Here is a 26626-nt window from a genome sequence, read left to right as displayed (position 1 = left end):
TGTTTTTTGGTTTGACAGTACTCCTACTCCACTGAAGTGGATGAATACAGGTCCACCATCTCAGTTAGGAGGAGAGACTCTTATCAGATCGACTACCCAGAAGATCTGAACAGTACGTTACACGTTTATGACTCTCTTGGCCGGTTTTACACAGTGGCCTGGTTTTTTTCAGTCTCGTATTAAGTTAAAGCCTTCACATAGCGTGTACAGACAATAAAATGACGCACTTCTGTTGTTTGTTTTTGGCAGTACGGCTTTATAACTGCTCAGTGGGTCGATCGGACTGCAGTCGATGTCACACGGCCGATCCGCAGTACGGGTGCGTGTGGTGTGAGGGCTCTCGCTCCAGCTGCGTCTACAAGAGCTCCTGTTCAGACCACGTCCAGCACACCTGTCCTGCTCCTTACATACACACGGTGTGGATTTATCTGCATTCCTCTTTGACTTGTTGGTTTTGTGCTGTTGTCTGTGCCATCTAGATGGTCTGTGTAATGTGTTAAAGTAAAATCTGGCCTTTTTGGTTTATAAAGGGAACAGTTTACACAAAAATGTAGGTTTTTACTCAACCTTATGTCATTCCAGGCCTGACTTTTTCTCTCAAAATATGCTAAAGAAGCTAGTTAAGAGAATGTTCGCATTGTTTTTGGTGATTTATATAAAGTCAATCTTAAGCAAAAAACTGACTGCAGTCTTTTGGAGGTGTGTGATAGTTTTGTGCGAAGAACAACCTGATCTTTAAAGAGTAACTATTGCAATGTCCTTAAAATGACATTTCATGCAGTGTGTAGTGTTGCCGTGTGTGAATGTAAGCAATCTGCCAAGTTGTAAAGCCGAAAGTGACTGAATAACAAAGTTATTGCCTTGAGAAAAAAGGAGTCGACTCTGAATCACGCGAACGAGTCGTCTGTCGTTCTAATTTCAGTTCCGGGTCAGATTTGCGTCACTCGGTGTAATGCCCGCCTACGTACCATTTGCGACCAATCACAGCAGACTAGACCATCTGACCAATCAGAGTAGGCTGACAGAAAGGAGGGGATTAGACCGATGAATCGCCGAACAAATCATTTGAGAGTCAGTCAAGAAGTAAGGTAATAATAACTGCATATTATTAGAAAATGAAAGTGTTTTACACCGTGTATGTATGTAAACTTGTTGTTGGACACTCCTTAAACCAAAGTAGGACCTTAAAAATAACAAAATATTTACACTTTAAGGCATTTTTCATTGAAAGGGGTGACAACACGCGTATGACAATGGGTCATAACACACAGAAACCAATGAGATTTGAAGTTTGAGAGGTGCTGCCAAATTTAAGTCTAGAACTTTTGTTTCTTTGTTTCATTTGTTTGTTTACAATTTACAGTTTTGTTTGCTTTGTGTTTCAATTTCAGTTTTGCAAAATAACCTTAAAATATATTTTTTATCTCACAGACATCGCTGTGATGCAGAAGACATTTATTAGGTTTAAATTGGTTTGGATTACTTTAATGATGTCAATGGCTGTTCCTGTTCTATGTGGATGCTTTTTTATAACCACTTCTCTTCTCTCTCCATAATAGACATTACTATGCGTGTGATCCAACATACTTCAATTTTACTTTTTTAATTTAGTCTTGCCTTGAGTGTATTCACTTTTCTCTGTTAAACTCAGGTTCGTGTGATAGTTTTGCGTGCTTTTCGGAAATTACCAGTTCTCAGTGGCCTTGTGCAAACTATTCTGATATATTCTGATTCTGAAATAAGCAAATCGACAACTGTAGATATAATTAATTGTATACATTTTTTGAGGAGGATACGAGTACTTGACCCTGCAGAAGTCACCAGGGCATTGCTATGCCGTTGCTACAGTGTTCTGGGTCATTGCTTTCTGTCTGCTTATTGGTTCAGATTCCCACCCCTAGGCATTACATTTACATTTTACGTTTTTGCATTTGGCAGGGGCTTTTATTCAAAGCGGTATACATTTGTTCATCAAACCTGTGACCTTTACGTAATGCTTTACCAATTGAGCCACAGGCTCAATCAACTTAGAATCTGACTAGGAGATATTTTTCTTCATACTCCTTTATAGTTCTCCAACATTACTTGAAAAAGCAACAGCATGTCACTGACAGCTTTTGACACTGAAGTCTAATACTCAGGGTTATAGTGAGAGTACAAGGAAAAGTAATAGTTGTTGCTAAGGCAACAAGCATCACTATAGTATCAGTTTTAAAACAGGTTTCCGTTTATCCTTCATTTACAGTCAAATACAGCTGTGGAAAAGGTATGTTTCTAGGTATGTGTTTAGGTAAAACGATCATTTTAGTTTTATTCTGTGACAAATTTCAAATAAAAATATTGTTTGTTTTTGCATTTATTTGCAGAAAATGGAAACTGGAGAAACAGGTCACAATAACAGAAAAGATGCTCTGTATTTTTTCAGACCTCAAATACTGCAAAGAAAAGTTCATATTCACTTTTAAGCATACAACAGTCATATTTGTACATGTGTTTAGGAAAAAATTCTAAAATTATTTTTTATATGATAACCTACATTTTTATCACAGTTTTCATGCGTCTTGTCATGCTGTCAGTCTTTCACATTGCTGTTGGATGACTTTGTCACTCCTGAGGTTTGGTTTTGTTGAAATTCAACAGACGCTGGCCTGGAGTGACCACAATACATCTATAAATGCTGATTACATGAAAACTTGTGTTTCCACATCTTGACAATATATTTTTAACATTCCCAAATAATCAATCTCAAATTGCCTTGTATTGTGTTATCATTTCAGATTAAGCCTCTTTCGGGTCCGGTGGAGGGCGGCACAGTGGTCACAGTCTCTGGATCAAATCTGGGTCAGAGAGCGGAGGACATCCAGCACTCTGTGACTGTAGCAGGGGTCCCGTGCACAGTCATACCCGACAGATACGAGGTCTCCTCAAGGTATACGAAGCCTCATTATGGTATTATACAGTATTATCAGAGCAGTATTGGTATGAACATAGCCCTCATTATGAAACAGGGTTTGCGGTTTATAACATTTGCTAATGATATTGTATTATTGGCTTCAGGCAATTCAGTTACATGTTGTGATTGACCCGCTGCACAGATTAATGAGAGCTCTCTCTCTCTCTCTCTCTCTCTCTCTCTCTCTCTCTCTCTCTCTCTCTCTCTCTCTGTGTTTGTGTGTGTTAGTATTATCTGTGAGACCACGGCGAGTGGAGGGGAGAGAAGCGGCCACGTCTCGGTGGAGGTTAAAGGAGGAGGAATCGGGCAGTCTGCCCAGCGCTTCAGTTACCAGGTAACCAGTAATCCCGAAAAAGGGATCAAACAAGAATGAATGTAATGCGAGGAATGGGGTTAATATTTACAAAGTCGAGGAGCTTTGGCTTCTGTATTTAAAGGAAAAGCGTGTCTTTTCATAATGCAGAATAAATGTGGTTCAAGGGGAATTCCACATTTTTGCCGAAAAATAGTTAGTTATTGAATAAGACCGAATAGAAAAATGTCTTTGGCGTTTCAGAAGCTCTGTGTATAAGCCCTTGTTTTGTTTCATGTTTGTACGTGTTCTGTGTTTCTAAAATCAAGGACCCGGTGTTATTGGGCGTGTCTCCTCTCAAAGGCCCAATGTCGGGTGGCACATCACTCACCATCACGGGACGAAACCTTCAAACGGGCCATCCCAGCGAGATCAGCGTCCTGATTGGAGGAGTCCCGTGTCACATGTGAGTTACTGTGTCCTCTACTGCGTTCCAGACGGACAGAAGTCGTGGCTTAATTTTATTATGATATCATCTCAACCGCCCCTGTTATGTGTTGTCCGTCTGCCGTTAAATATGTCTCTTTATCAGTGCAAACAATGAGTCGGATTTTAAACCCATACAAATGTAATGATGTCATGTACTTGTGGTTACACAGAATACATTGTAATGTATGATTGAGTTGTAATATAGTCTGTTTGTGTGTAGTTCCTCTGAGCAGCACAATGATCATGTTGAATGTGTGACGGGAGGGAATAACAGGACCCGAGAAAGTGCCGTCACAGTGCGGTTTGGTAAAGCACAGCGCCATCTACAGGAAGTCCTGTATCGTTACACACCGGACCCCAATGTGACCAATGCTGTTCCTGCTAAAAGCTTCCTCAGGTAGGGAGCATAATATTTAGAACTTTACAGCATTAGGCTTTTTAAAGGGATAGTTCACCCAAAAATGACAATTCTTGCATCATTTGTTCACCCTCATGTCATTCAACACCTGTATGACTTTTTTTGCTAAACGCAAAAGAAGATATTTTGAGAAATGTCTCGGTGGTTTTGTGTTCATACAATGAAAGTCAATGGAGTCCAGTGTTGTCTAACATTCTTTAAAATATCTTCTTTTGTGTTTAGCAGCATGCAGATGAAATAATAATTGAATTCCAATATGTATCGTCTGTGTGTTTACTAGCGGCGGTCGTATCATTCGAGTGTCCGGCCAGCATCTGGATGTGGTACAGGAGCCTCGTATCCGCGTGACCCTGACCCCCCTAGAGCCCATGTCTCATAAAAAGAAGAGGAGAAGCACCCGATACGCTCCTCTTAAAAGGAAACGACGTATCGTCCCGGAACCAGACTGCCGTGAAGATAGTCTCTGTGTCGTCAAACAGGTAGAGTTCACACAAGTGAGTCTGTGCTTGTGCTTTTTAATAACATTAAACACAACTGCCTAATATATGCAAATGATTATTCTTCTGAACTGTCTTCATGTTCTGTGGTTGATCAGGTTGAAGAGCGTTGCACGGTGAACAGTTCTACCCTAATCCTGTGTCCCACTCCGGAGGTGGGGCCCGAGGCCCTGCGTGCCGCTGTTAGCATCCATTTCCTCTTGGATAACCTCCATTTTGAATTCGAGGCGGTCAACGGCGGGCCGTTCAGTTATGAGCCTAACCCTGTTCTTCACAACCTCAATCAACATGACACCAGCAAACCCTTCAGACACAAACCCGGCAGCATCATTTCAGTGGAGGTCAGTGTTCACTTCTTTTTTTATCTCTATTCATTTGTGTATTAAAGGGAAAGTTCACCCAAAAACGAAAATTCTGTCATCATTTACTGATCTTCAGGTTGTTCCAAACCTTCCAAATGTCTTTGTTCTGATGAACACAAAGGAAGATATTTGGAAGAATGTCAGGAACCAAACAGATCTCATCCCCCATTTATGCCATAGTAGGGAAAATAAGTACTATGGGAGTCAATAGGGGATGAGATCTGTTTGGTTGCTAACATTCTTCCAAATATCTTCCTTTGTGTTCATCTTTGTGTTGAGCAGAACAAAGAAGTTTATACAAGTTTGGAACAACCTGAGGGTGAGTAAATGCTGAAACAATTTTCATTTTAGGTTGAACTGTCCCTTTAAAGAGATACTTCACCCAAAAATGAAAATTCTGTCATCATGCACTCACCTTCGAGTTGTTTCCGAATCTGTATATGAATGTCTTTGTTCTGATGAACACAGAGAAAGATATTTGGAAGAATGCTTATAACAAACAGATCTCGACGCCCATTGACTCCCATAGTAGGAAAAAATACAATGGTAGTCAAAAGTGCCCCAGAACTGTTTGCTGTCCTACATTCTTCAAAATATCTTCTTTTGTGTTCAACAGAACTAAAAAAAATGACAATGTAATTTTTCCTACTATGGGAGTCAATGGGGGACAAGATCTGTTTGGTTATAAGCATTCTTCCAAATATCTTTCTCGGTGTTCATCAGAACAAAGACATTTATACAGATTTGGAACAACTCGAAGGTGAATAAGTGATGACAGAATTTTCATTTTTGGGTGGAGTGTCCCTTTAAAGGCAACAGTTATTTACATTCACAAACTATCGTGTGTATCGAATATAAAAATGTAGGGATTTGTAAACTTATTTTTTACTCGTTTTACTTCTGTGTAGAATAATAAGGAATTCTGCAGCTTTACATTTGTCATGTTTTTATTTTTCTCCAGGGGGAGAACTTGGACCTGGCCATGTCTAAGGAAGAGGTAGTCGCTCTTATCGGGGATGGAGAATGCGCCGTGAAGACTTTAACCAGGAATCACTTGTACTGTGAGCCTCCAGCACAGCAGCCACCAGTGTCAGCTTCTAAAAAACGAGACGCCAATGACGCGCTCCCAGAATTCACTGTACGTCAACCTTACATCTGAAACCTCAATGATTTGTGATGTTTCACGTGAATAAAGAACTGTTTTATGCGTGAATAGGTGAGGATGGGCAATCTGAACTTCTCTCTGGGTCGGCTGCAGTATGATTCTCAGGGTCAGGCCACTTTCCCTCTGGAGGCTCAGGTGGGAGTTGGGGTGGGAGCCTCTATCGTGGCTCTTATTGTGCTGGTTATCGTCCTCATATACAGGTTAGTTCACACAGACACATTATTTTTCTGATGTTGGACATATAGTGTACAGTTAATGTATATTAAGTAATGAATAAAAAAAATGAACAGGAGGAAAAGCAAACAGGCGCTACGAGACTATAAGAAAGTTCAGATCCAGCTGGAGAATTTGGAGACGAGTGTCCGAGACCGCTGTAAAAAGGAATTCACAGGTCAGGCGCTGACACGCGTAAACATTTACATTACATTTATGGATTTGGCAGATTTTTTTGTCTAAAGCTATTTGCGGATGATAAAGTGCTTGTGTGTTATATGCAGATCTCATGACTGAGATGATGGATGTATCCAGCGATCTGATGGGATCTGGAATTCCGTTCCTGGACTATCGTAGATACTCCGAGAGGATCTTTTTCCCCGGTCACAGAGATTCACCACTGAGGCGCGATCTTGATGTTCCGACTTGTCGCCGGGCCACCGTGGAGCAAGGCCTGGTTCAGCTCTCCAACCTTCTCAACAGCAAACTGTTCCTCACCAAGGTAAGCTTCACCTGAGAAGAAAAATGTACCGTGAAGACGTTTTTTGAGGTCTTCATCTGTTTATGCATGTCTGTACAGTTCATTCACACTCTGGAAGCCCAGCGGACCTTCTCTCCGAGGGACAGGGCGTACGTGGCCTCCCTCTTGACGGTGGCGCTACATGGCAAGCTGGAATACTTCACAGATATCTTAAAAACTCTACTGAGTCACCTGGTGGAGCAGTACACCACTAAGAACCCCAAACTCATGCTGCGCAGGTCAGCACACCTCATGTCACGGAGGAGTCTGTTTTTCACTGTCGCTCTATGGCCCGGTTTCACAGACGAGGCTTAGCCTAAGCCAGGACTAGACCTTAGTTAAATAAGGAGATTAAAGGCACTTTTATAAAAAATACCTTAAAAGAACATTACTGGTTTGCATCTTGAGAAAAAAGCAAGGGGCAATCTTCTCGTGGTCTCTCTCGTGAAACCAACACGGAAGTGACTGAAACTGCAATTCATCGACTGGCCGCTAGAGGATGGCTCCAAAACAGAGCAGAATCTCATTGAGCCCCATGTTAAAATGGCCAACTTTACAGCACAAAAAAACATTATTTTGGTCTATATAGGTAATTTTGCCCTTCATGACAACTGTGAGGGGGGTGAATTTTTTTATAACTCATCTGTTTAGATTATATTAAGCCTTAAAATTCTGCATAATTAAGGGCGTGGCCACTTGAGTGACAGGTGTCCGTTTAGCTGTCACATGCACATTTTTTGTGTAGTTTCAGGTAATTTACCTCAAGAGTAAGCTGTAAACCGCTGTAAACGTTTAAATGTCAACCGCCAATACGTCGACCTTGGCGGGCGTGGTTTGTTTCAGCAACCAGACACGTCAGCTCCACCCACGTCCCGCCTCTTTGCCCATTTTCGATTATCTGGGAGTGACGCGCGATGCCAAGATGGCGACGACCGCTCCGCCTACTTTAGGCTTCATTTTTATTCTTCATAAACCTACGGGTGACGTCACGGACACTACGTCCATATTTTATACAGTCTACGGACAAAACAATGGCCATATTTTAAGATATGTCAAGGTTTTTTCAGTTAAGACAGGTCAAACATTCATTTTAGTCTGGGACTAGTCTTAAACGTTATCTGTGAAACCGGGCATATATGTTCATGCATTAGCTAACATGATTGATTCTGAGCTGGATTGACTCTTCAACAGGACTGAGTCTGTGGTGGAGAAGCTGTTGACTAACTGGATGTCGATTTGCCTGTACTCTTTCCTGAGGGTTAGTGGTTTCTTTGTGTTTTCTTCACACTCGGTTTAAATCCAAATGGTTCGTATGTCATATTTATACATCAACTGAAAGCTGAATAAATAAGCTTTTCATTGATGTATGGTTTGTGAGGATAGGACAATATTTGGCCAAGATACAACTATTTAAAACCATGGAATCTGAGAGGGCATAATAATCTAAATATTGAGAAAATGGCCTTTAAAGTTGTCCATCAGAGGAACTGTAGCAGGTTGTTGAATAAAAAGATAAAATAAAAAGAAACAGGTTTGTTTTAACGCACTCTATTGGCTTACGCTGTAATGACGTTGTGGAGAGTAGATGAACACGACAGCTGAAATTCTAAACTTTACGTAGATACCAAACTTGAGTGGGTAATTCCCAAAGAGCGTTTAGCTGCGAGTCAAGTTTTTTTGTTCGTGATTTTGCTGCGCCCACTCACAAAAAAATAAGTTTTGAAATATTTATGGTAGGAAATCTTCGAGGAACATGATCTTAATATCCTAATGATTTTTGCCATAAAAGCATAATTTTGACCCGTACAATGTATTGTTGGCTATTGCTACAAATATACCCGCGCTACTTATGACTGGTTTTGTGGTCCACGTATTGTGTTATATTTAGAGGTGTTTTATCTGTTACGTGGCAGGACACGGCAGGCGAGGCGTTCTACATGCTGTTCAGAGCCATAAAGCATCAGGTGGATAAAGGGCCCGTGGACGCCGTTACAGGCAAAGCTAAATACACGCTGAACGACAACAGACTCCTGCGAGAAGACATAGAGTACCGCACGCTGGTGAGAGAGACTCATCTGATGACATAACGTGACAATAAAATGTCCTGGTCGAACTAATGACTGTATGTTTCAATGTTGTTCCATAGACTCTGAATGTTCTGCTGAGCAGCGGAGGCACCACGGAGACTCAACCGGTCCCCACCAAAGTTTTGGATTGTGACACCATCACTCAGGTGAAGGAGAAGATCCTGGAACAGACGTGCAAGGGGACGTCATATTCCCAGAGACCCGCTCCAGACTCTGTTCATCTGGGTAAGATTTAACAGAGCTGATATGATGCTTAAAGACCTCGATGCAGTCGTGAGAAGAAACTAATGTCTGCTGTTTGTGTGCGTGTTGTAGAATGGAGGGCAGGAATGGCCGGTCATCTGATACTGTCGGATCAGGATTTGACATCGGTGACTCAGGGGTCTTGGAAACGTCTTAACACTTTACAGCACTACAAGGTCTTTCGAGCTTTAATTTTGAGGGTTTTCTGGGAGTAAAATGCGTTTTCGATTGACACATTTTCTGTCTCTGCAGGTTCCCGATGGTGCCACAGTGACGCTGGTGTCCAGACAGTCCAAGCAAATCCACCACGACAGCCATGACTACATACCAGGAGAGAGTGAGTCTCGTGAGCTGCGTTTCAGCCTCAGTTAGTGTATGAACTTTAGCGGCATCTAGTGGTAGGGTCGCGAATTGCAGCCAATGGCTCAGATAGAAATAGCTCATTCTAAGGTATTAAAAACATAACGCTTCGTTATGTAAGGTCTTTATACACCTCTGAAGACAGTTATGTAGATTATATTGCATTTCTGTCAATAGATCACTGGACCTTTAAACGCTCAATACGGATTTATCGCTCAGATCGGATTTTTAAATAGTAATAACATACAGTCCGACCCTAAAACAGACCAACATTTTCTCTTCCTCTCTCTCTCTCTCTCTCTCTCAGAGACTCCAATGTTGGAAGATGGAGATGATGAAGGAGTAAAACAGTGGCACCTGGTGAAGGCCAACGAGGAGTCAGATTTACCCAAACACAGACGGGGCAGTCTGAGAGATAAAGACCGTGAGAGAGCCAAGGCTATACCTGAGATCTACCTCACGCGACTGCTGTCTGTGAAGGTACGGCACACAGACCGACCGCCACTTTAAAAGCACACCCTTAATGTCAAATCGCAAGCGCTGCATCTCTCTCTGTGTGTTTTTAGGGTACACTGCAGAAGTTTGTGGATGATTTGTTCACTGTGATTTTGAGCACCAGTCGACCGGTTCCTCTGGCTGTCAAATACTTCTTCGATTTGTTGGATGACCAGGCCGCACAGCACAACATTACAGACCCTGAGACTATTCACATATGGAAAACAAACAGGTGGGAGTTTTGAACTGTATGAGCAAAGCATTCTGGGTCATTGGGTTCACAGCTTATTGTATTTCGGTTGTATTTTATAGTTTGCCGCTGCGATTCTGGATCAATATTTTGAAGAACCCTCCGTTCATTTTTGACGTTCACGCCTCTGATAATGTCGACGCGGTGCTGTCAGTCATCGCTCAGACCTTCATGGATTCCTGCACCATCGCCGACCACAAACTGGGCAGGGTGAGCCAATCAGAATAAAGCAGAAAGAGACGGCCAGTCCTAATCAGCCATACAATTGCATGTTAAAAGGTTCAGGTGGTAATGAGTTTGCTTTATTTTTGTTTCATGTCCTGTACATACAGGATTCCCCAATCAATAAGCTTTTGTATGCTCGTGATATCCCACGCTACAAACAAATGGTGGAAAGGTGAGCGTTTATATTCAAAATAGAAGCGAATGTGTTTATTAACGTGTAATTACATTATTATTGTACTCACGCTAGCTTGATGATTATGTTTCACTAGATATTATTCCGATATAAGACAAACCATTCCCGTCAGTGACCAAGAGATGAATTCGGCTCTAGCTGAACTCTCCAGGGTAAGTGTTTGCAGGATACAGCATTTAAGATGATCATTTTTAAAGTTTGTGCATTTATGTTCACACGGCTGTGCTTGTCTTGCAGAACTACTCGAATGAAGTGAATCATCTGGTGGCATTGCATGAGTTATACAAGTATATCAACAAATACTATGATCAGGTAAGACTTGTTGATGGTAAGCCTGTGATGAGCGGTCATAAACATCGTAAATCAGATTTTCATATAAACACAACATCTCAATCAATCATCTGTCTGCGTGTGTTGTGAGAAATACGGTGTACTTTAGGACCCAGGAGAAAGCGGCATGACATTTGCGCTAATAGCAGAAGAAACAAGCTGAACGGAGTTTCAAACTCATCATATCACATCCTTTAATGAAAAATGAATAGAAATGATGGGTCTGTATAAAGAGATGTGAAGTAAACGTGTGTCAGTATATCTAAATTAACACAAATGTGCACATTTTTGGATTAAAGTCCTAATTAGTGAAGCACTGTCATCACAAACTCACAGGAGCAGACGTGAATAAATAGATACAGTATCTCACAGAAGTGAGTACACCCCTCACGTGTTTGTAAATATTTGATTATATCTTTTTGTGTGACAAGTTGGGGCACCATACAATTTATAAAATTATTTTTGTTAGATTTTTGGTAAGACTTTTTTGAGTCAGGATTTAATTTAGTACTGTATGCGATTAGAGTTGTGTAGTTGTGAAGTATATTTACTGTTACATTTTTCAAGTATCTACTTTTTTTGAGTGTTTTTACTTTGGTAAATATTACTACACTAGCTTACAAAGCGTATATCATTAGTTTACTCTACTACAATTCATAAATACGTTTTTTTTTACATTTTATAACTTTAATACAACAAATTACATACAATAATATGTACATAATATAGTACATTTTGAAAATCTAGTAAAAAATACTATGAAAAAGAAAGTGCTAGATTTGAATGTACTTCAGTGTTAAAAGGTTAAAAAAAACATTTGTTTATGAAATGTAGTGGGGTAAAAAGTATGATATATGCTTTATAATGTAGTCAAGTAAACGATTTTCCAAAATAAAAACACTCATTTAAGTAAAAATACTTCCTCAAACAACCTCTTTTTTTGCTAGTTTTGGCTTTAAGCACCTCAAGCAACAGGATTTCTATGCAGTTGAAGCACAATTTTTTGTAAGATGAATAAATGTTGTAGAAGTAATGTTCATTGTTAGTTCATGATAGCTAATGCATTGACATTAATATTAACAAATGTAACAATGTTAACAAATATAACATGAGTGTTGTGTTAGCATTATTCATATACATCAGAAGAACTAAATGTTCTGCATATCCTTAAATTGACAGTTCACCCAAAAATGAAACATTTGTTCCAACATGAATAATATTTTACATTTTTTAAAGAATGTGGGAAATTAAACCGTTCTGGGGCACCATTGACTACCATAGTAGTCTTTTTTCTACTCTAGTAGTATCAGTGTAGTCAATGGTCTATCCCTTTAAGGTAAGAAAAAAATGTCTAAAGTTTGTAAACACAACTTGAATGAATCAATGAATCTTTATTTTTGATCTCTCTTCAGATCATCACAGCATTAGAGGAGGACTCCACAGCTCAGAAGATGCAGCTGGGATACAGACTCCAACAGATCGCCGCAGCTGTTGAGAATAAAGTCACTGACCTTTGACCTGTGACCCCAGACGAACACTTTAAAAGACTGGAAGAGAGACGAAGCCAATGAGAGAGCAGAGACACTGCCCGGAGCAATGAACTCTCACTTCCTGCACTTCAGAGCGATGAAGGATCCTGAGAAGAACACAGAGACACATCTTAGATGTTGAAGACACAGCATTCGTAGATCTGCCGTAGATGTCGCACATACGTACACTGTTGCTGGTCTGTAGAGTTGTTTCTCTTCGCTCATTGGCTCATTGCGTTCACGAAACGTTCCACAGCCCAGCACAGACATCTCCTGTTCCTCTCGGTGGGATGTTTCCGGTGTCTAAAGAAGTGTCTGATATGCTTGTCCCTCGTGCACTTTGCTCAAAATGTTTTGAAAGGTTTGAAAAAAAACGAACTGCGAAACTGCCGGCTGGTGCATTGCCACACCCGATGTCTTAATAATAAGAGCTTCTAATAATGAAGGTTGGACTGTAAAGGACGTCTGAATTGACAATGTTGTCATCTTTTAAAAACTGCTCTGAATTGTGACTGGTGGATGCATTGTTTTTATCCAGAACATTTTTGTTTTGCTTTGTTTGTTTGTGAGAAACACTGGTTTAAGGAACCTCACCCTTACAGAGCCTTATGCGCTGCTGTCATATGGCATAGATAACAGTGTTATATACATTAACATGCATGGATACTCACATGCATGTGGCACGTGTCAATCTGTTTTTAAGTCATGTTTTATTGCCGATTATGTAAATGGAAGGTTAACCCGATTAACACACTTGATTTAGGTAAATAGGTTGCCATGTAACGTGCGCCGGATGTAAATTTGACATAGTCTTTAACGGTTTATTTCTTCAGTGTTAATGTGTGCTGTTCTGCTGTTTTTGTTGGCTTACATCGGTAAAAAAATGTTTACCTGGCTGTTTTAATGGGTAGACATCTACGGTACATCCCTGCACACGACTGAAGTCGTTTTTTTAATGTGTGATCATGATCATCTTTTCATTCAAACTTTTTAAATTTTCTTATGTTTTTTTTTTTTTTCAAATTTATTGTGCTCACAGATTTTGGAGATTTGATTATTAGGTTTTTATTGGCAATACAAATTAGGTTCAACTACCAAATTCATACATGGTCACGATCAAGTAAATTCTTTTTTTATTGCCTTTTACACAAATGGTTATTGTTTGGAAATTGTACAATACTAGTAGGATAAAAAAGATCACAGGATCCTATTTTAGTAAGCACAAACCGTTCCCGCTTAAAGGGACAGTTCGCCCAAAAATTAATATTCTGTTATTGTTTACTCACCCTCAGATTGTTCCAAACATGTATAAATGCATTTTTTCTGCTAAACACAAAGGAAGATATTTGGAAGAATGTCAGTAACCAAACAGATCTCATCCCCCATTACCTGCCATAGTAGGGAAAATACATACTATGGGAGTCAATGGGGGACGAGATCTGCCCGGTTACTGACATTCTTCCAAATATCTTCCTTTGCATTCAGTAGAACAAATAAATGTAGACAGGTTTGGAACAATCTGAGGGTGAGTAAACGATAGATTTTTCATTTTTGGGCGAACTGTCCCTTTAAGATGGTTGCTGTATTTTGAAAGATGTTGGGTAGCAGGTGTCTTTCTGGTCCAAGTCTGATAGTTTATACACTGCCTTACAACAGCCACATTAGCTTCCAGCTACCAAAACACAACGACTGGCATTGGAGTCGCATGTTTTGTTGAGCAGTTTTTGCATTTATGATCATACAGCCGTTTTATTTTTAGTGATCTATTGGCTATCTGTGTTTTAACGTTTCGTGAACACTGAATTTACACGTGTAAACTAAACGCAGCTGCTGCCAGACCTGTTACACTGAGCATTGCTTACACGTTTGACTTCTATATATTTATTTATTTAATTTATGCTCAATTGGCTGCTGACGGCAGATTGATGTACAGACCAAATTCTGACCCGCCCTCCAAATAAAAACATCATTTTCTTTTCTACATTTTTTTGAGTTTGGTTCGATCTCGGATTCATGCCGATGTCTTTTTTTCGCTGGAGTTCACTGTTGTGCTGGCTGTTATGTTCGTATGATACACAACTGATGATTTTGTCTTGCACGGGACGCGCCGGCTGTTTGAAGCTATATTGTTCATTGTTTTATCTCTAACTTGCTCTTTTTACCCGTGCAGTTCCACACATTTCTGTAAATAAAATGTGCTGTCATAAATGTTTCTTAAACACTTAGACTGAGGCAAATGTCGATTTGTGTCAGCTGTTCTGTAATAAACTGTTCAACAGAATGGTTAAATCTGTGCATTAAAGGGATAGATTACTTAATAATTGAAATTCTGTCATTATTCAGACAATCAGACTCCTATGACTTTGTTTCTTTGTGGAAGAGGAGAAATATGGCAGGTGATTCATACATAATATGAACATTCAACGGCATTAACTAATGTAACATTCTGTGTTCCACCCTAAAATACATTTTAGGATATTTGGAGGATACATTTAGCTGTCATTCAGGATTTGGACATCTGCCGCTGTGCCCGATTTAAAATCAGCCTCTGTCGGACAGCAGGAGACAGTGTATATTTATCCTCATATTTTCAATCCTGTCAGGAGAGAGCTGTAGTCAGATTGATGACTGATCCATCTAGGGATGATGTGTATTTGGGTCCTAAAGTCACCACGAAATCAAAATAGACAATTCAAATTCTAGCCAAATACATTTATGAAGTTTCAATAAAAACTACTATATGCTTTTCTCTTAGCGTGTGGCAACAATAGTAAACGTTACACTAACAACCGCTTTTGACATGGAGCAGCAGATCTAAAGACAAACATTATATCAATGTATTTCATGGCTGCCCTGTTGTTAGCCGATTGTTCATTTACCATCTTTGTTTTTGACCTCCTGGCCCTGGAAATCATTTCAAGTAAAATAGCAAGATCTGATCTATAGCATTTGGCAGGATGAGAATAGACAGGGATTATTTATACACGCATGATGCAATTTTGTACTGCATTTAGAGCTCAAAGCCCGTGGGAGGACTGCACAAGGAATGTGAACTTCATTCATTAAAACTGTAAAATGAGAGCAGCTTTAATGAGTCTTTACATTGTGATTCAACTGTGCTTCTGTGCATGATCGAGTAGAATAAGGGCTTTTATAAAATATTCTGAGAATTTTGTACTTCTTTGCCAGAATTAACATTGAAAGATCTATCTAAATGAATTTAAATGCATTCAGAGTGACAACATTAACAAACGTTACTGCCCTTCACTTCCTGTGCACATTCGCAAATACTGTAAGTGAGTGCCTGTAGATTATTTCTGATAACAAGCAAAAGAAACCGTGAAGAATCCTTTGTTTGCCAAACTTCTCTACAATATTTTGAATGTAGACTGCTATACCAGGCTCAACCGCTAGATGTCAATGTACCATAAGGTTTCTTTAAATGCGTCATAACCACAGGACACATTCAACAAATTGTTTATTTAATCAAATGAACATACAACAAAATTAAACAAATCGTTTATTTAAAACAACTATTATACAATAAAATAATAATATAAATTGATATTAACATAAATTAAATCAAATATAAATTGTTATTAGACACTAAACACAAGACCGGAAGTTAACTGCAGTCCAGGCGCGCACATCCGATGAAACGGTCTATAATACTAAATAATCCTGGCTCTATAGTGATAAATCACATCAGCAGAACTAATCACTGGGTGTCTTAATAATGTGTCAACCACAGAGAGCTACTGTCTTGTCTGTCTCTTTCTATCTGACTGGTGGCTATTTTTACACGCTGTTTTTAAAGACAATGCAGACAGAAACCCACACCCCAAACTGAATGGCACGTGATGATGTTAATGTCTTTTTATAGACGGTGATACCATGTTTGAGTTTTACATTCCATTCCAAATCCTGCAGAATATTTACTGCCCTAAATACGGTAACAGACACGCCCATTTTTATTTTGAATTCATTAAAAATACTATTGAGCAATGTCGCTCTTTTAAATTCCTTGTGGTTTCTTTAGAATTTGATGTTCATCAACTTCTTTTCGTTCAAGAGTCTATTTTCGACCTATTTCTGTTTTTTAATGCGAGTCAAAATGTTTTGTCATGCTTCAGTTCAAATGAGAGAGAGAGAGAGAGAGAGAGAGAGAGAGAGAGAAGTCTGTGGAAGGTGGTTTAGTGGAAACCACATTCAGCATAAAGCAAAAAAAGGAGTATCTCAGCAGCTTTAGACTTCTGATGAAATCATGCAAACAAACAAAGGATTTAAGACCAGCCTCAAATCGTGAGTGTACAGCTATGATATTTTAGAATTTATTTTGCTTTTTTTACAGTAAAAATTGTTGTGCTCTTCTAGTTAGGCCTATTTAGTTTGTCATTTAGCTGAAACATTTTGTCGAGCATTATATTACTTTAGGTCCAACTTCATACAGAAAATCTCTTTCATTTGGTCTGTATAATGATTATTTGAGCAAGATCAAAGAGTGTTGTGGTCAGTTGTAATGCTATAAAAATGCTTCAAAAACCACCTTACATTGATCGTAAAATTATTTTATTGAGCCTTTTACAGCGCAATAGCTATGGTTGTGATTATTTTTGTTTTAAAAATTAAAATGACATAATAATTGTATTTAATATTTTCTAAATAATAATGTTTTGCCATGATGAATAGAATAGAATAGAATATCCATATTTTAACCATATTTGAAACAAAACAACATTTTGGAATCAAACAACCCAATAGGTTTATTCATAATTTAACAGTTTTGTCTGTTTTTGACCCAGCCGTGGGTTGTGTATGTTTGTTGTGGGGCAGTCAGTTTTTATTCACAATGAGCACAAGAATCCAGTTTCTGTAGAATATTAGCAAAGCTGAACAGTACAAATGAAGTGTACAACGCTTCGGTAAACTCAAGAAAGTCCAGGCTCCTTGCATCATCAGTGGTTGGGCCTTAATAAAAACTGTGAGAAAATGCCCCGCATGATGCTCTCATACCTTGTGGTGACAGACAGAAGGAGGGTGGAAATATTTCCATAGAGCTTGCTGTAGTGTCATGGTGTTAACTGTCACAGCCCAGGGTGCTGAGATCTAAATGTGGTGTGGTTTTATCTGACCCTCACTGAGCCAAATGTGGCAGGATAGCGCTCTGTATCCAACTCTACTGAAGTTTTATGATCATCTAAGAATACACAACATATATTTTTAGTCTGTTGTATGTAATCCAGATCACCATTGCTAGAATGATATATGTTGATAAAAAATGTTTTGCCTCATATAACACATTTTTAATAAAAATATGTGACTATGCCTGTGTGAATATTCAGATGTAACTGTGAGATGATAGCGTATGTGTGGACAGGTCTCATGTAGTTATGGACTGTAGGCTGGAAACAGTAAGAAGTTATAAACATCTTGAACCAGACTGCACAGAAGAACATGAAGATCCAAAAGATTACTGCTACGGTGAGCCTGAAAATAACATTTCATTCTTACAGAAGTTCATGACAAATGGTAAATGTTTTACAAGGTGGCTAATTCATATGAATTCATAAAATCTTGTTCATTTTAGTACGATCTTTATTGTGGCAGTGGCGGTTAGGCATGCACTGTAAAAACGGTAATGTTCCGGCAGTTTGGAAACCAGAAAAAGAAATCATGTTATGATGTGTAAATTTGCTGTCTATTTCTGTTATTTGTCACTTTTTACCGTATTTCAAAATGCGTAAAAATAGTGTAAAATAAAGCAGTATTCCGTAAAATGACATGAGATCAGGCTGGATATCATCATGAAGTCATCTTTAGAATCAAATGAAACTAGATCATCATGAATCTTTACATTTTTCTTTACATCTTCTACCGATAATTCGTGTTTAGTTAAGCACTACTCCCATTTTTCAGTGTGTTCTTGGTGGTTGGTAGGGCTGATAATATTTTATCTCTTCTCTTTCTTCTCTTTCTAGGTGGGTATCACCCGGTCCAGCTGGGAGATGAATTTAATAAGAGATACAAGGTTCTGTCAAAGCTGGGATGGGGTTATTTTTCAACCGTTTGGCTCTGTATTGACCTCAGGTACTTTAGTATGCTATATGTTGGTGTAAATATTACCCGTGCGGGTGTGTTTATATGGATTTTATGTTTATGTTCATGGTTGGACAGGTCAGGCAGGCATGTGGCAGTGAAGGTGTTAAAAAGCGGCGCTGGGTTTACTCAGGCTGGTCAAGATGAGCTGAAATTACTGCGCTGTGTAAGTCCTTTTTTCCTCTGTTTCTCTACCTCTTTATGTGTTTGTCTCAACATTATTTGCCTTTTTGTTCAGGCCAGTGGACCCACAGCCCGCAACCCGCTTAAAGAACGTATAGTGCACTTACTGGACGAGTTTAAGATAGCTGGAGTGAACGGGATTCGTATCCTTTCATACATTGCTCTATTCAACTGAATAACTGATAAATGAAGAAAAATAAACGAGCGCTTTATTATTTAAGTCTGAACTATGGAGCAGATATTTGTTTGGTGTTGGAGCTGCTGGGTCCAGACCTGAGCTGCTGGCAGATGTGTTTCGGTAATCCAGGTCTCTCTCTCAACTGTGTCAAACGTGTCGTCACTCAGGTGAGTCGTGTACTGCTGTCGATTCATGAAACTGGTTCATAAAACCAGCATAACTTTACTTAACCCATGTGATTGAATACCTTTATGTCTCTTAGGTGCTTGAAGGTCTGGATTATCTTCACACCCACTGTAAAATCATTCACACAGACATCAAGCCTGAGAACATACTGCTGTGTCTTGCGCCGCAACCCCCGCCTCATACTGCAGGGGGCGCTCTGGCGACTTACTCCTCAACCCTTAAAGAGACAATAATGAAGGATCCTGGTAAGAAATTCATCAAATGTGAGTGAAATGAATGTAACATTTATGTAAACAGCTGTTGTCTTTTTTCACTATGTCATGATAATTCACTCACCCACATGTCATACAAGCCGTCCGTGTGTTTTATTTCTTCTGTTGAAAACAACTTGAGGCTTATGAGGACAGCTTTCCAAGGTATTCTCCACGGGGCTGTTGGTTAAGATCCCAATTCAAATGTCACCAGCCGATGAATAAGGGTGTTGTCTAGCGAAACAATTAGTTATTTTCCAAGAAAAAGAAAAAGTTATATACTTTCTAAACATAAATATACGGCGTAAATATGTTTTCTCCGCGATCCACGACTTACGTATTACGCAATCGCATTGGACAGGTTACGCATGACGTAGATTTCAAAAGATTTAAACATCCCTGATATGCAAACAAACTGAACTTTTTAAGCAATAGTCTGGCACAAAGACATATAACATGTCATTCAACATCCAAGAATGAATTATCATGAAATTTTAATTTTATAGTCAACTACTCCTTTAAACAGGAGCATCTGTGAATCCTGGAACATTGGAGAACATCAGAGTGAAAATCGCAGACCTCGGTAGCTCATGTTGGGTGGTGAGATACACTGTGTGAATGATCCAATGTATACAGTATTTCTCTGGAAGTGAGTTTAACATTTTTTGTAGCCCCTGTCTTTTCTAAAGACATTCTTGATCATTTTGTTGCAGTATAAACATTTTTGTCAAGAGATCCAGACCAGACAGTATCGCTCACTAGAGGTTCTTCTAGGTTCGGATTATGGTCCTCCAGCAGACATATGGAGTGTGGCCTGCTTGGTAAGTCTGATAGCATTGAAACATTTGCTAGGAATTTGAAGAGTTTTAAATGGTTGATCAGAACTGNATTTCCTCATCTAGTTGCAGAAGCACAGCCACGTTGCTCACAACATCAGTTTGTTACGCTGTAGATGACAAGCTAGAGACACACACAGAGAGAGAGAGAGAGAGAGAGAGAGAGAGAGAGAGAGAGAGAGAGAGAGAGAGAGAGAAGTCTGTGGAAGGTGGTTTAGTGGAAACCACATTCAGCATAAAGCAAAAAAAGGAGTATCTCAGCAGCTTTAGACTTCTGATGAAATCATGCAAACAAACAAAGGATTTAAGACCAGCCTCAAATCGTGAGTGTACAGCTATGATATTTTAGAATTTATTTTGCTTTTTTTACAGTAAAAATTGTTGTGCTCTTCTAGTTAGGCCTATTTAGTTTGTCATTTAGCTGAAACATTTTGTCGAGCATTATATTACTTTAGGTCCAACTTCATACAGAAAATCTCTTTCATTTGGTCTGTATAATGATTATTTGAGCAAGATCAAAGAGTGTTGTGGTCAGTTGTAATGCTATAAAAATGCTTCAAAAACCACCTTACATTGATCGTAAAATTATTTTATTGAGCCTTTTACAGCGCAATAGCTATGGTTGTGATTATTTTTGTTTTAAAAATTAAAATGACATAATAATTGTATTTAATATTTTCTAAATAATAATGTTTTGCCATGATGAATAGAATAGAATAGAATATCCATATTTTAACCATATTTGAAACAAAACAACATTTTGGAATCAAACAACCCAATAGGTTTATTCATAATTTAACAGTTTTGTCTGTTTTTGACCCAGCCGTGGGTTGTGTATGTTTGTTGTGGGGCAGTCAGTTTTTATTCACAATGAGCACAAGAATCCAGTTTCTGTAGAATATTAGCAAAGCTGAACAGTACAAATGAAGTGTACAACGCTTCGGTAAACTCAAGAAAGTCCAGGCTCCTTGCATCATCAGTGGTTGGGCCTTAATAAAAACTGTGAGAAAATGCCCCGCATGATGCTCTCATACCTTGTGGTGACAGACAGAAGGAGGGTGGAAATATTTCCATAGAGCTTGCTGTAGTGTCATGGTGTTAACTGTCACAGCCCAGGGTGCTGAGATCTAAATGTGGTGTGGTTTTATCTGACCCTCACTGAGCCAAATGTGGCAGGATAGCGCTCTGTATCCAACTCTACTGAAGTTTTATGATCATCTAAGAATACACAACATATATTTTTAGTCTGTTGTATGTAATCCAGATCACCATTGCTAGAATGATATATGTTGATAAAAAATGTTTTGCCTCATATAACACATTTTTAATAAAAATATGTGACTATGCCTGTGTGAATATTCAGATGTAACTGTGAGATGATAGCGTATGTGTGGACAGGTCTCATGTAGTTATGGACTGTAGGCTGGAAACAGTAAGAAGTTATAAACATCTTGAACCAGACTGCACAGAAGAACATGAAGATCCAAAAGATTACTGCTACGGTGAGCCTGAAAATAACATTTCATTCTTACAGAAGTTCATGACAAATGGTAAATGTTTTACAAGGTGGCTAATTCATATGAATTCATAAAATCTTGTTCATTTTAGTACGATCTTTATTGTGGCAGTGGCGGTTAGGCATGCACTGTAAAAACGGTAATGTTCCGGCAGTTTGGAAACCAGAAAAAGAAATCATGTTATGATGTGTAAATTTGCTGTCTATTTCTGTTATTTGTCACTTTTTACCGTATTTCAAAATGCGTAAAAATAGTGTAAAATAAAGCAGTATTCCGTAAAATGACATGAGATCAGGCTGGATATCATCATGAAGTCATCTTTAGAATCAAATGAAACTAGATCATCATGAATCTTTACATTTTTCTTTACATCTTCTACCGATAATTCGTGTTTAGTTAAGCACTACTCCCATTTTTCAGTGTGTTCTTGGTGGTTGGTAGGGCTGATAATATTTTATCTCTTCTCTTTCTTCTCTTTCTAGGTGGGTATCACCCGGTCCAGCTGGGAGATGAATTTAATAAGAGATACAAGGTTCTGTCAAAGCTGGGATGGGGTTATTTTTCAACCGTTTGGCTCTGTATTGACCTCAGGTACTTTAGTATGCTATATGTTGGTGTAAATATTACCCGTGCGGGTGTGTTTATATGGATTTTATGTTTATGTTCATGGTTGGACAGGTCAGGCAGGCATGTGGCAGTGAAGGTGTTAAAAAGCGGCGCTGGGTTTACTCAGGCTGGTCAAGATGAGCTGAAATTACTGCGCTGTGTAAGTCCTTTTTTCCTCTGTTTCTCTACCTCTTTATGTGTTTGTCTCAACATTATTTGCCTTTTTGTTCAGGCCAGTGGACCCACAGCCCGCAACCCGCTTAAAGAACGTATAGTGCACTTACTGGACGAGTTTAAGATAGCTGGAGTGAACGGGATTCGTATCCTTTCATACATTGCTCTATTCAACTGAATAACTGATAAATGAAGAAAAATAAACGAGCGCTTTATTATTTAAGTCTGAACTATGGAGCAGATATTTGTTTGGTGTTGGAGCTGCTGGGTCCAGACCTGAGCTGCTGGCAGATGTGTTTCGGTAATCCAGGTCTCTCTCTCAACTGTGTCAAACGTGTCGTCACTCAGGTGAGTCGTGTACTGCTGTCGATTCATGAAACTGGTTCATAAAACCAGCATAACTTTACTTAACCCATGTGATTGAATACCTTTATGTCTCTTAGGTGCTTGAAGGTCTGGATTATCTTCACACCCACTGTAAAATCATTCACACAGACATCAAGCCTGAGAACATACTGCTGTGTCTTGCGCCGCAACCCCCGCCTCATACTGCAGGGGGCGCTCTGGCGACTTACTCCTCAACCCTTAAAGAGACAATAATGAAGGATCCTGGTAAGAAATTCATCAAATGTGAGTGAAATGAATGTAACATTTATGTAAACAGCTGTTGTCTTTTTTCACTATGTCATGATAATTCACTCACCCACATGTCATACAAGCCGTCCGTGTGTTTTATTTCTTCTGTTGAAAACAACTTGAGGCTTATGAGGACAGCTTTCCAAGGTATTCTCCACGGGGCTGTTGGTTAAGATCCCAATTCAAATGTCACCAGCCGATGAATAAGGGTGTTGTCTAGCGAAACAATTAGTTATTTTCCAAGAAAAAGAAAAAGTTATATACTTTCTAAACATAAATATACGGCGTAAATATGTTTTCTCCGCGATCCACGACTTACGTATTACGCAATCGCATTGGACAGGTTACGCATGACGTAGATTTCAAAAGATTTAAACATCCCTGATATGCAAACAAACTGAACTTTTTAAGCAATAGTCTGGCACAAAGACATATAACATGTCATTCAACATCCAAGAATGAATTATCATGAAATTTTAATTTTATAGTCAACTACTCCTTTAAACAGGAGCATCTGTGAATCCTGGAACATTGGAGAACATCAGAGTGAAAATCGCAGACCTCGGTAGCTCATGTTGGGTGGTGAGATACACTGTGTGAATGATCCAATGTATACAGTATTTCTCTGGAAGTGAGTTTAACATTTTTTGTAGCCCCTGTCTTTTCTAAAGACATTCTTGATCATTTTGTTGCAGTATAAACATTTTTGTCAAGAGATCCAGACCAGACAGTATCGCTCACTAGAGGTTCTTCTAGGTTCGGATTATGGTCCTCCAGCAGACATATGGAGTGTGGCCTGCTTGGTAAGTCTGATAGCATTGAAACATTTGCTAGGAATTTGAAGAGTTTTAAATGGTTGATCAGAACTGTTTAGCACAACCGTTAAACCTATAGATATGTATGAATGAGCAGGTGGCACATTTAAGTGCTCCAGATGCGTTGGCTTGTCCGCCATCTTGGATGAGTCAACCTTTAAGTTGCTTTCATGACACACAATAGAAATCAAAGAGTTTTCCAAAATTTAAATTCCCTGAGAAATGGGCTCACCTTTCAAACATGATGTTGTTGTTTTTTGTTTTTATCTGTATCACTTGCAGGAATTGCATAATTTTTAAGGCAAACCTGAAAACAAGTTAGCATTTTATCACTTCCAGCTCCATCGTCTTGAAGTCTTTTGAGTTTTTTTAATTGCTTAAATGCCTGAAATAAGGTCAGTGGTTATCAAACGCTGCAAATATTACGACATAAAACGCCAGTAGTACCCTACTATGATTTTTTTAAAGCTTTAACATGTTAACTGTTACAAAATGGTGGACGACTTACATATAGTGACCCCTAAAACAGCTGTGAATGAGATATCTATGTATATATATCTATGGTTGAACCTACAAAACAAATGAATTTGATTCAGATGTATTTACTGTTATTTTTGCAACAGGCATTCGAGCTTGTTACAGGTGATTCCTTATTTGAACCCAAAGCAGGGCAGAATTTCACCTTGGAAGAAGGTAAGCCATCATGCTTAAAGTCCCAGTGAAATAAAAAATGACAGTGCCTATTTTTGCATGAAATATTGCAGCGTTTATTGTAAATAGTTTATCAATGTGGGTCATTCTCTTTTTAAAATTTGTGTGCCCTCATAATCTTTAGTTAAAATCTGAAAATGCACTTCCTTCCTGTAATGACTATCCATCAAAATGATGTATGTTAGATGGCTTGGGCGGAGCATCCGTTAACTCCTCCCCTTCAACTGTCAGTCTATTGCCAGTTCTATTTCAATATCCAACGGCCGTTTTCTACATCCAATCAAATTGCAGAGAAAGACAAAAGCCACGCCCACTATATTTCTCATTGGAAATTCCATTTCATTCAGAAATGTGTCAAAATACAGAAGTAAAAACGATCGCAACTTCCGGTTCACGGGGACTTTGACTTTGGCATTAGAAAAAAAGTGAAGACCTGAGGTGTTGACAGCTGCTATCATTTGCAGATCACCTGGCTCATATAATTGAGCTTCTGGGGAATATTCCAGCATCAGTGGCTCTGTCTGGCAAATTCTCCTTTGAATATTTTGACCGCAAGGGTGAGTAGAATATTAAAACCATATTAAATCCATATTAAATCAATGGCATCCTATGACATGAGTAAATGTGTTATTCATTCACAAAAAAAACCCTAATAGACCCACATTATTTCTTTTACAGGCGAGTTGCTGCGAATTTCTGTCCTTCGCCCGTGGAGTCTGTACGATGTGCTTGTAGAGAAATATCAGTTTCTTCTCAGGGAGGCGTTACTCTTTTCTGATTTCCTGTTACAAATGTTAGACTTTATACCGGAGCGGAGAGCCACAGCAGCTCAGTGTCTCAAGCATCCTTGGCTCAATCTCTAACCATACATTCCTCTTTGATATATATATATATATAGTATATATATACAGTATGTACGGTACTGTACTATGGTGCTGTTTTAGCCTTTTCTTTGGCTTTAAACTTGAAATTGCATTGTGCAGTATACGTTAGTCCATCAGTTACAGTGTTTCTCTGTGTATAAGAGACTAAAGGTCAGGGCCTGGTTGCATAAAGCACCTTAAGTGTAATTTTCCCTTAAGTGTGTCCTTAAGTATACCTTAAGTTTTACTTAAGTTATTCTCCTATTGTCTTTGGTAAAGGGAAATCACCCCTTAAGTGTCATACTTAATTAAGGTGCTTTATGCAACTGGGCCCAGTTCTTTTTATGTTTGTTGTATTTGTGTTAAGGATATTTTGTATATATTACTGTATCATTTGATTTTGTAATCAACAATCATATAGAGAATTCACTTTTTTTAGTGATGTGGCTGTTTGTGATGCTGAAGATTTTTGTTTGTTTGAGAACATTTCATTATATACCTTTTTGTATAAAGGAAATATCTCCCATTCAATTTAATTCAGTTCAAATTTATTTTTGTAGTACTTTTCACAATTTTTTAAAGGCAACAGAGACATAAGGAAAATAATGTTTAGGTATAAAAATGGGGGATCACAGAAAACAGCCCTGAAAGAATTAAAGGGATACTTCACCCAAAAATGAAAATTCTGTCATCATTGACTCACCTTCAAGTTGTTCCAATTCTGTATAAATGTCTTTGTTATGATTAACACATAGAAAGATATTTGGAAGAATGCTTATAACCAAATGGATTTTGCCCCCCCCCCCCGTAAACTACTATAGTAGGAAAAATGACAATGCAAGTCAAAAGTGCCCCAGAACTGTTTGCTGATCTACAATCTTCAAAATGTCTTCTTTTGTGTTCAAAAGAACCAAAAAAAATGATAAAGTAATTTTTCCTACTATGGGAGTCAA

The 26626-nt window shown here is 38.8% G+C and overlaps 2 protein-coding genes across 5 annotated transcripts in view; both read left to right on the top strand.

The window, feature by feature from the left end:
- plxnb1a (plexin b1a) overlaps nt 1-13950 on the top strand; it is an 81832-nt gene extending 67882 nt beyond the window's left edge. For 3 of the 4 annotated variants that reach the window (XM_057363111.1, XM_057363108.1, XM_057363109.1), the window contains 25 exons: nt 19-112; nt 250-416; nt 2778-2929; nt 3182-3287; nt 3575-3711; nt 3955-4131; nt 4433-4646; nt 4748-4990; nt 5973-6149; nt 6228-6376; nt 6467-6567; nt 6674-6891; nt 6970-7148; nt 8101-8167; nt 8823-8969; nt 9056-9221; nt 9312-9415; nt 9492-9576; nt 9907-10079; nt 10166-10326; nt 10407-10554; nt 10677-10741; nt 10839-10914; nt 11000-11074; nt 12505-13950. In XM_057363111.1, the coding sequence (XP_057219094.1) occupies nt 19-112; nt 250-416; nt 2778-2929; nt 3182-3287; nt 3575-3711; nt 3955-4131; nt 4433-4646; nt 4748-4990; nt 5973-6149; nt 6228-6376; nt 6467-6567; nt 6674-6891; nt 6970-7148; nt 8101-8167; nt 8823-8969; nt 9056-9221; nt 9312-9415; nt 9492-9576; nt 9907-10079; nt 10166-10326; nt 10407-10554; nt 10677-10741; nt 10839-10914; nt 11000-11074; nt 12505-12609 (3486 nt within the window). In that variant the 3' untranslated portion in view covers nt 12610-13950. The remainder of the gene's footprint in view (nt 1-18; nt 113-249; nt 417-2777; nt 2930-3181; nt 3288-3574; nt 3712-3954; nt 4132-4432; nt 4647-4747; nt 4991-5972; nt 6150-6227; nt 6377-6466; nt 6568-6673; nt 6892-6969; nt 7149-8100; nt 8168-8822; nt 8970-9055; nt 9222-9311; nt 9416-9491; nt 9577-9906; nt 10080-10165; nt 10327-10406; nt 10555-10676; nt 10742-10838; nt 10915-10999; nt 11075-12504) is intronic. The other variant, XM_057363110.1, reaches the window with a different exon arrangement.
- Nucleotides 13951-16812: 2862 nt separating this feature from the next.
- On the top strand, nt 16813-26361 carry si:ch211-220i18.4 (SRSF protein kinase 3). The gene is made up of 21 exons (XM_057319797.1): nt 16813-16923; nt 17984-18102; nt 18600-18708; nt 18796-18883; nt 18956-19043; nt 19139-19245; nt 19341-19509; nt 20042-20115; nt 20229-20336; nt 21175-21185; nt 21735-21853; nt 22351-22459; nt 22547-22634; nt 22707-22794; nt 22890-22996; nt 23092-23260; nt 23793-23866; nt 23980-24087; nt 24723-24792; nt 25275-25367; nt 25489-26361. The coding sequence occupies exons 1-21, from the start codon at nt 16886-16888 to the stop codon at nt 25671-25673; spliced, it is 2121 nt and encodes a 706-aa protein (XP_057175780.1). The 5' UTR covers nt 16813-16885; the 3' UTR covers nt 25674-26361.
- Nucleotides 26362-26626: the final 265 nt, after the last annotated feature.

Source organism: Triplophysa rosa, linkage group LG21 (genome assembly GCF_024868665.1).
Source record: "Triplophysa rosa linkage group LG21, Trosa_1v2, whole genome shotgun sequence".
NCBI lineage: Eukaryota > Metazoa > Chordata > Actinopteri > Cypriniformes > Nemacheilidae > Triplophysa > Triplophysa rosa.
This window is presented reverse-complemented; position numbering and strand designations above follow the sequence as displayed.

What these genes read in the sequence shown, in the direction of transcription:
- si:ch211-220i18.4 (XM_057319797.1), top strand. Translation starts at nt 16,886, where the DNA reads ATGCAAACAAACAAAGGATTTAAGACCAGCCTCAAATC. An exon ending in AGCTGGAGTGAACGGGATTC is followed by an intron (nt 19,044 to 19,138) that starts GTATCCTTTCAT and finishes ACTATGGAGCAG; the next exon opens with ATATTTGTTTGGTGTTGGAG. An exon ending in GACAATAATGAAGGATCCTG is followed by an intron (nt 19,510 to 20,041) that starts GTAAGAAATTCA and finishes TCCTTTAAACAG; the next exon opens with GAGCATCTGTGAATCCTGGA.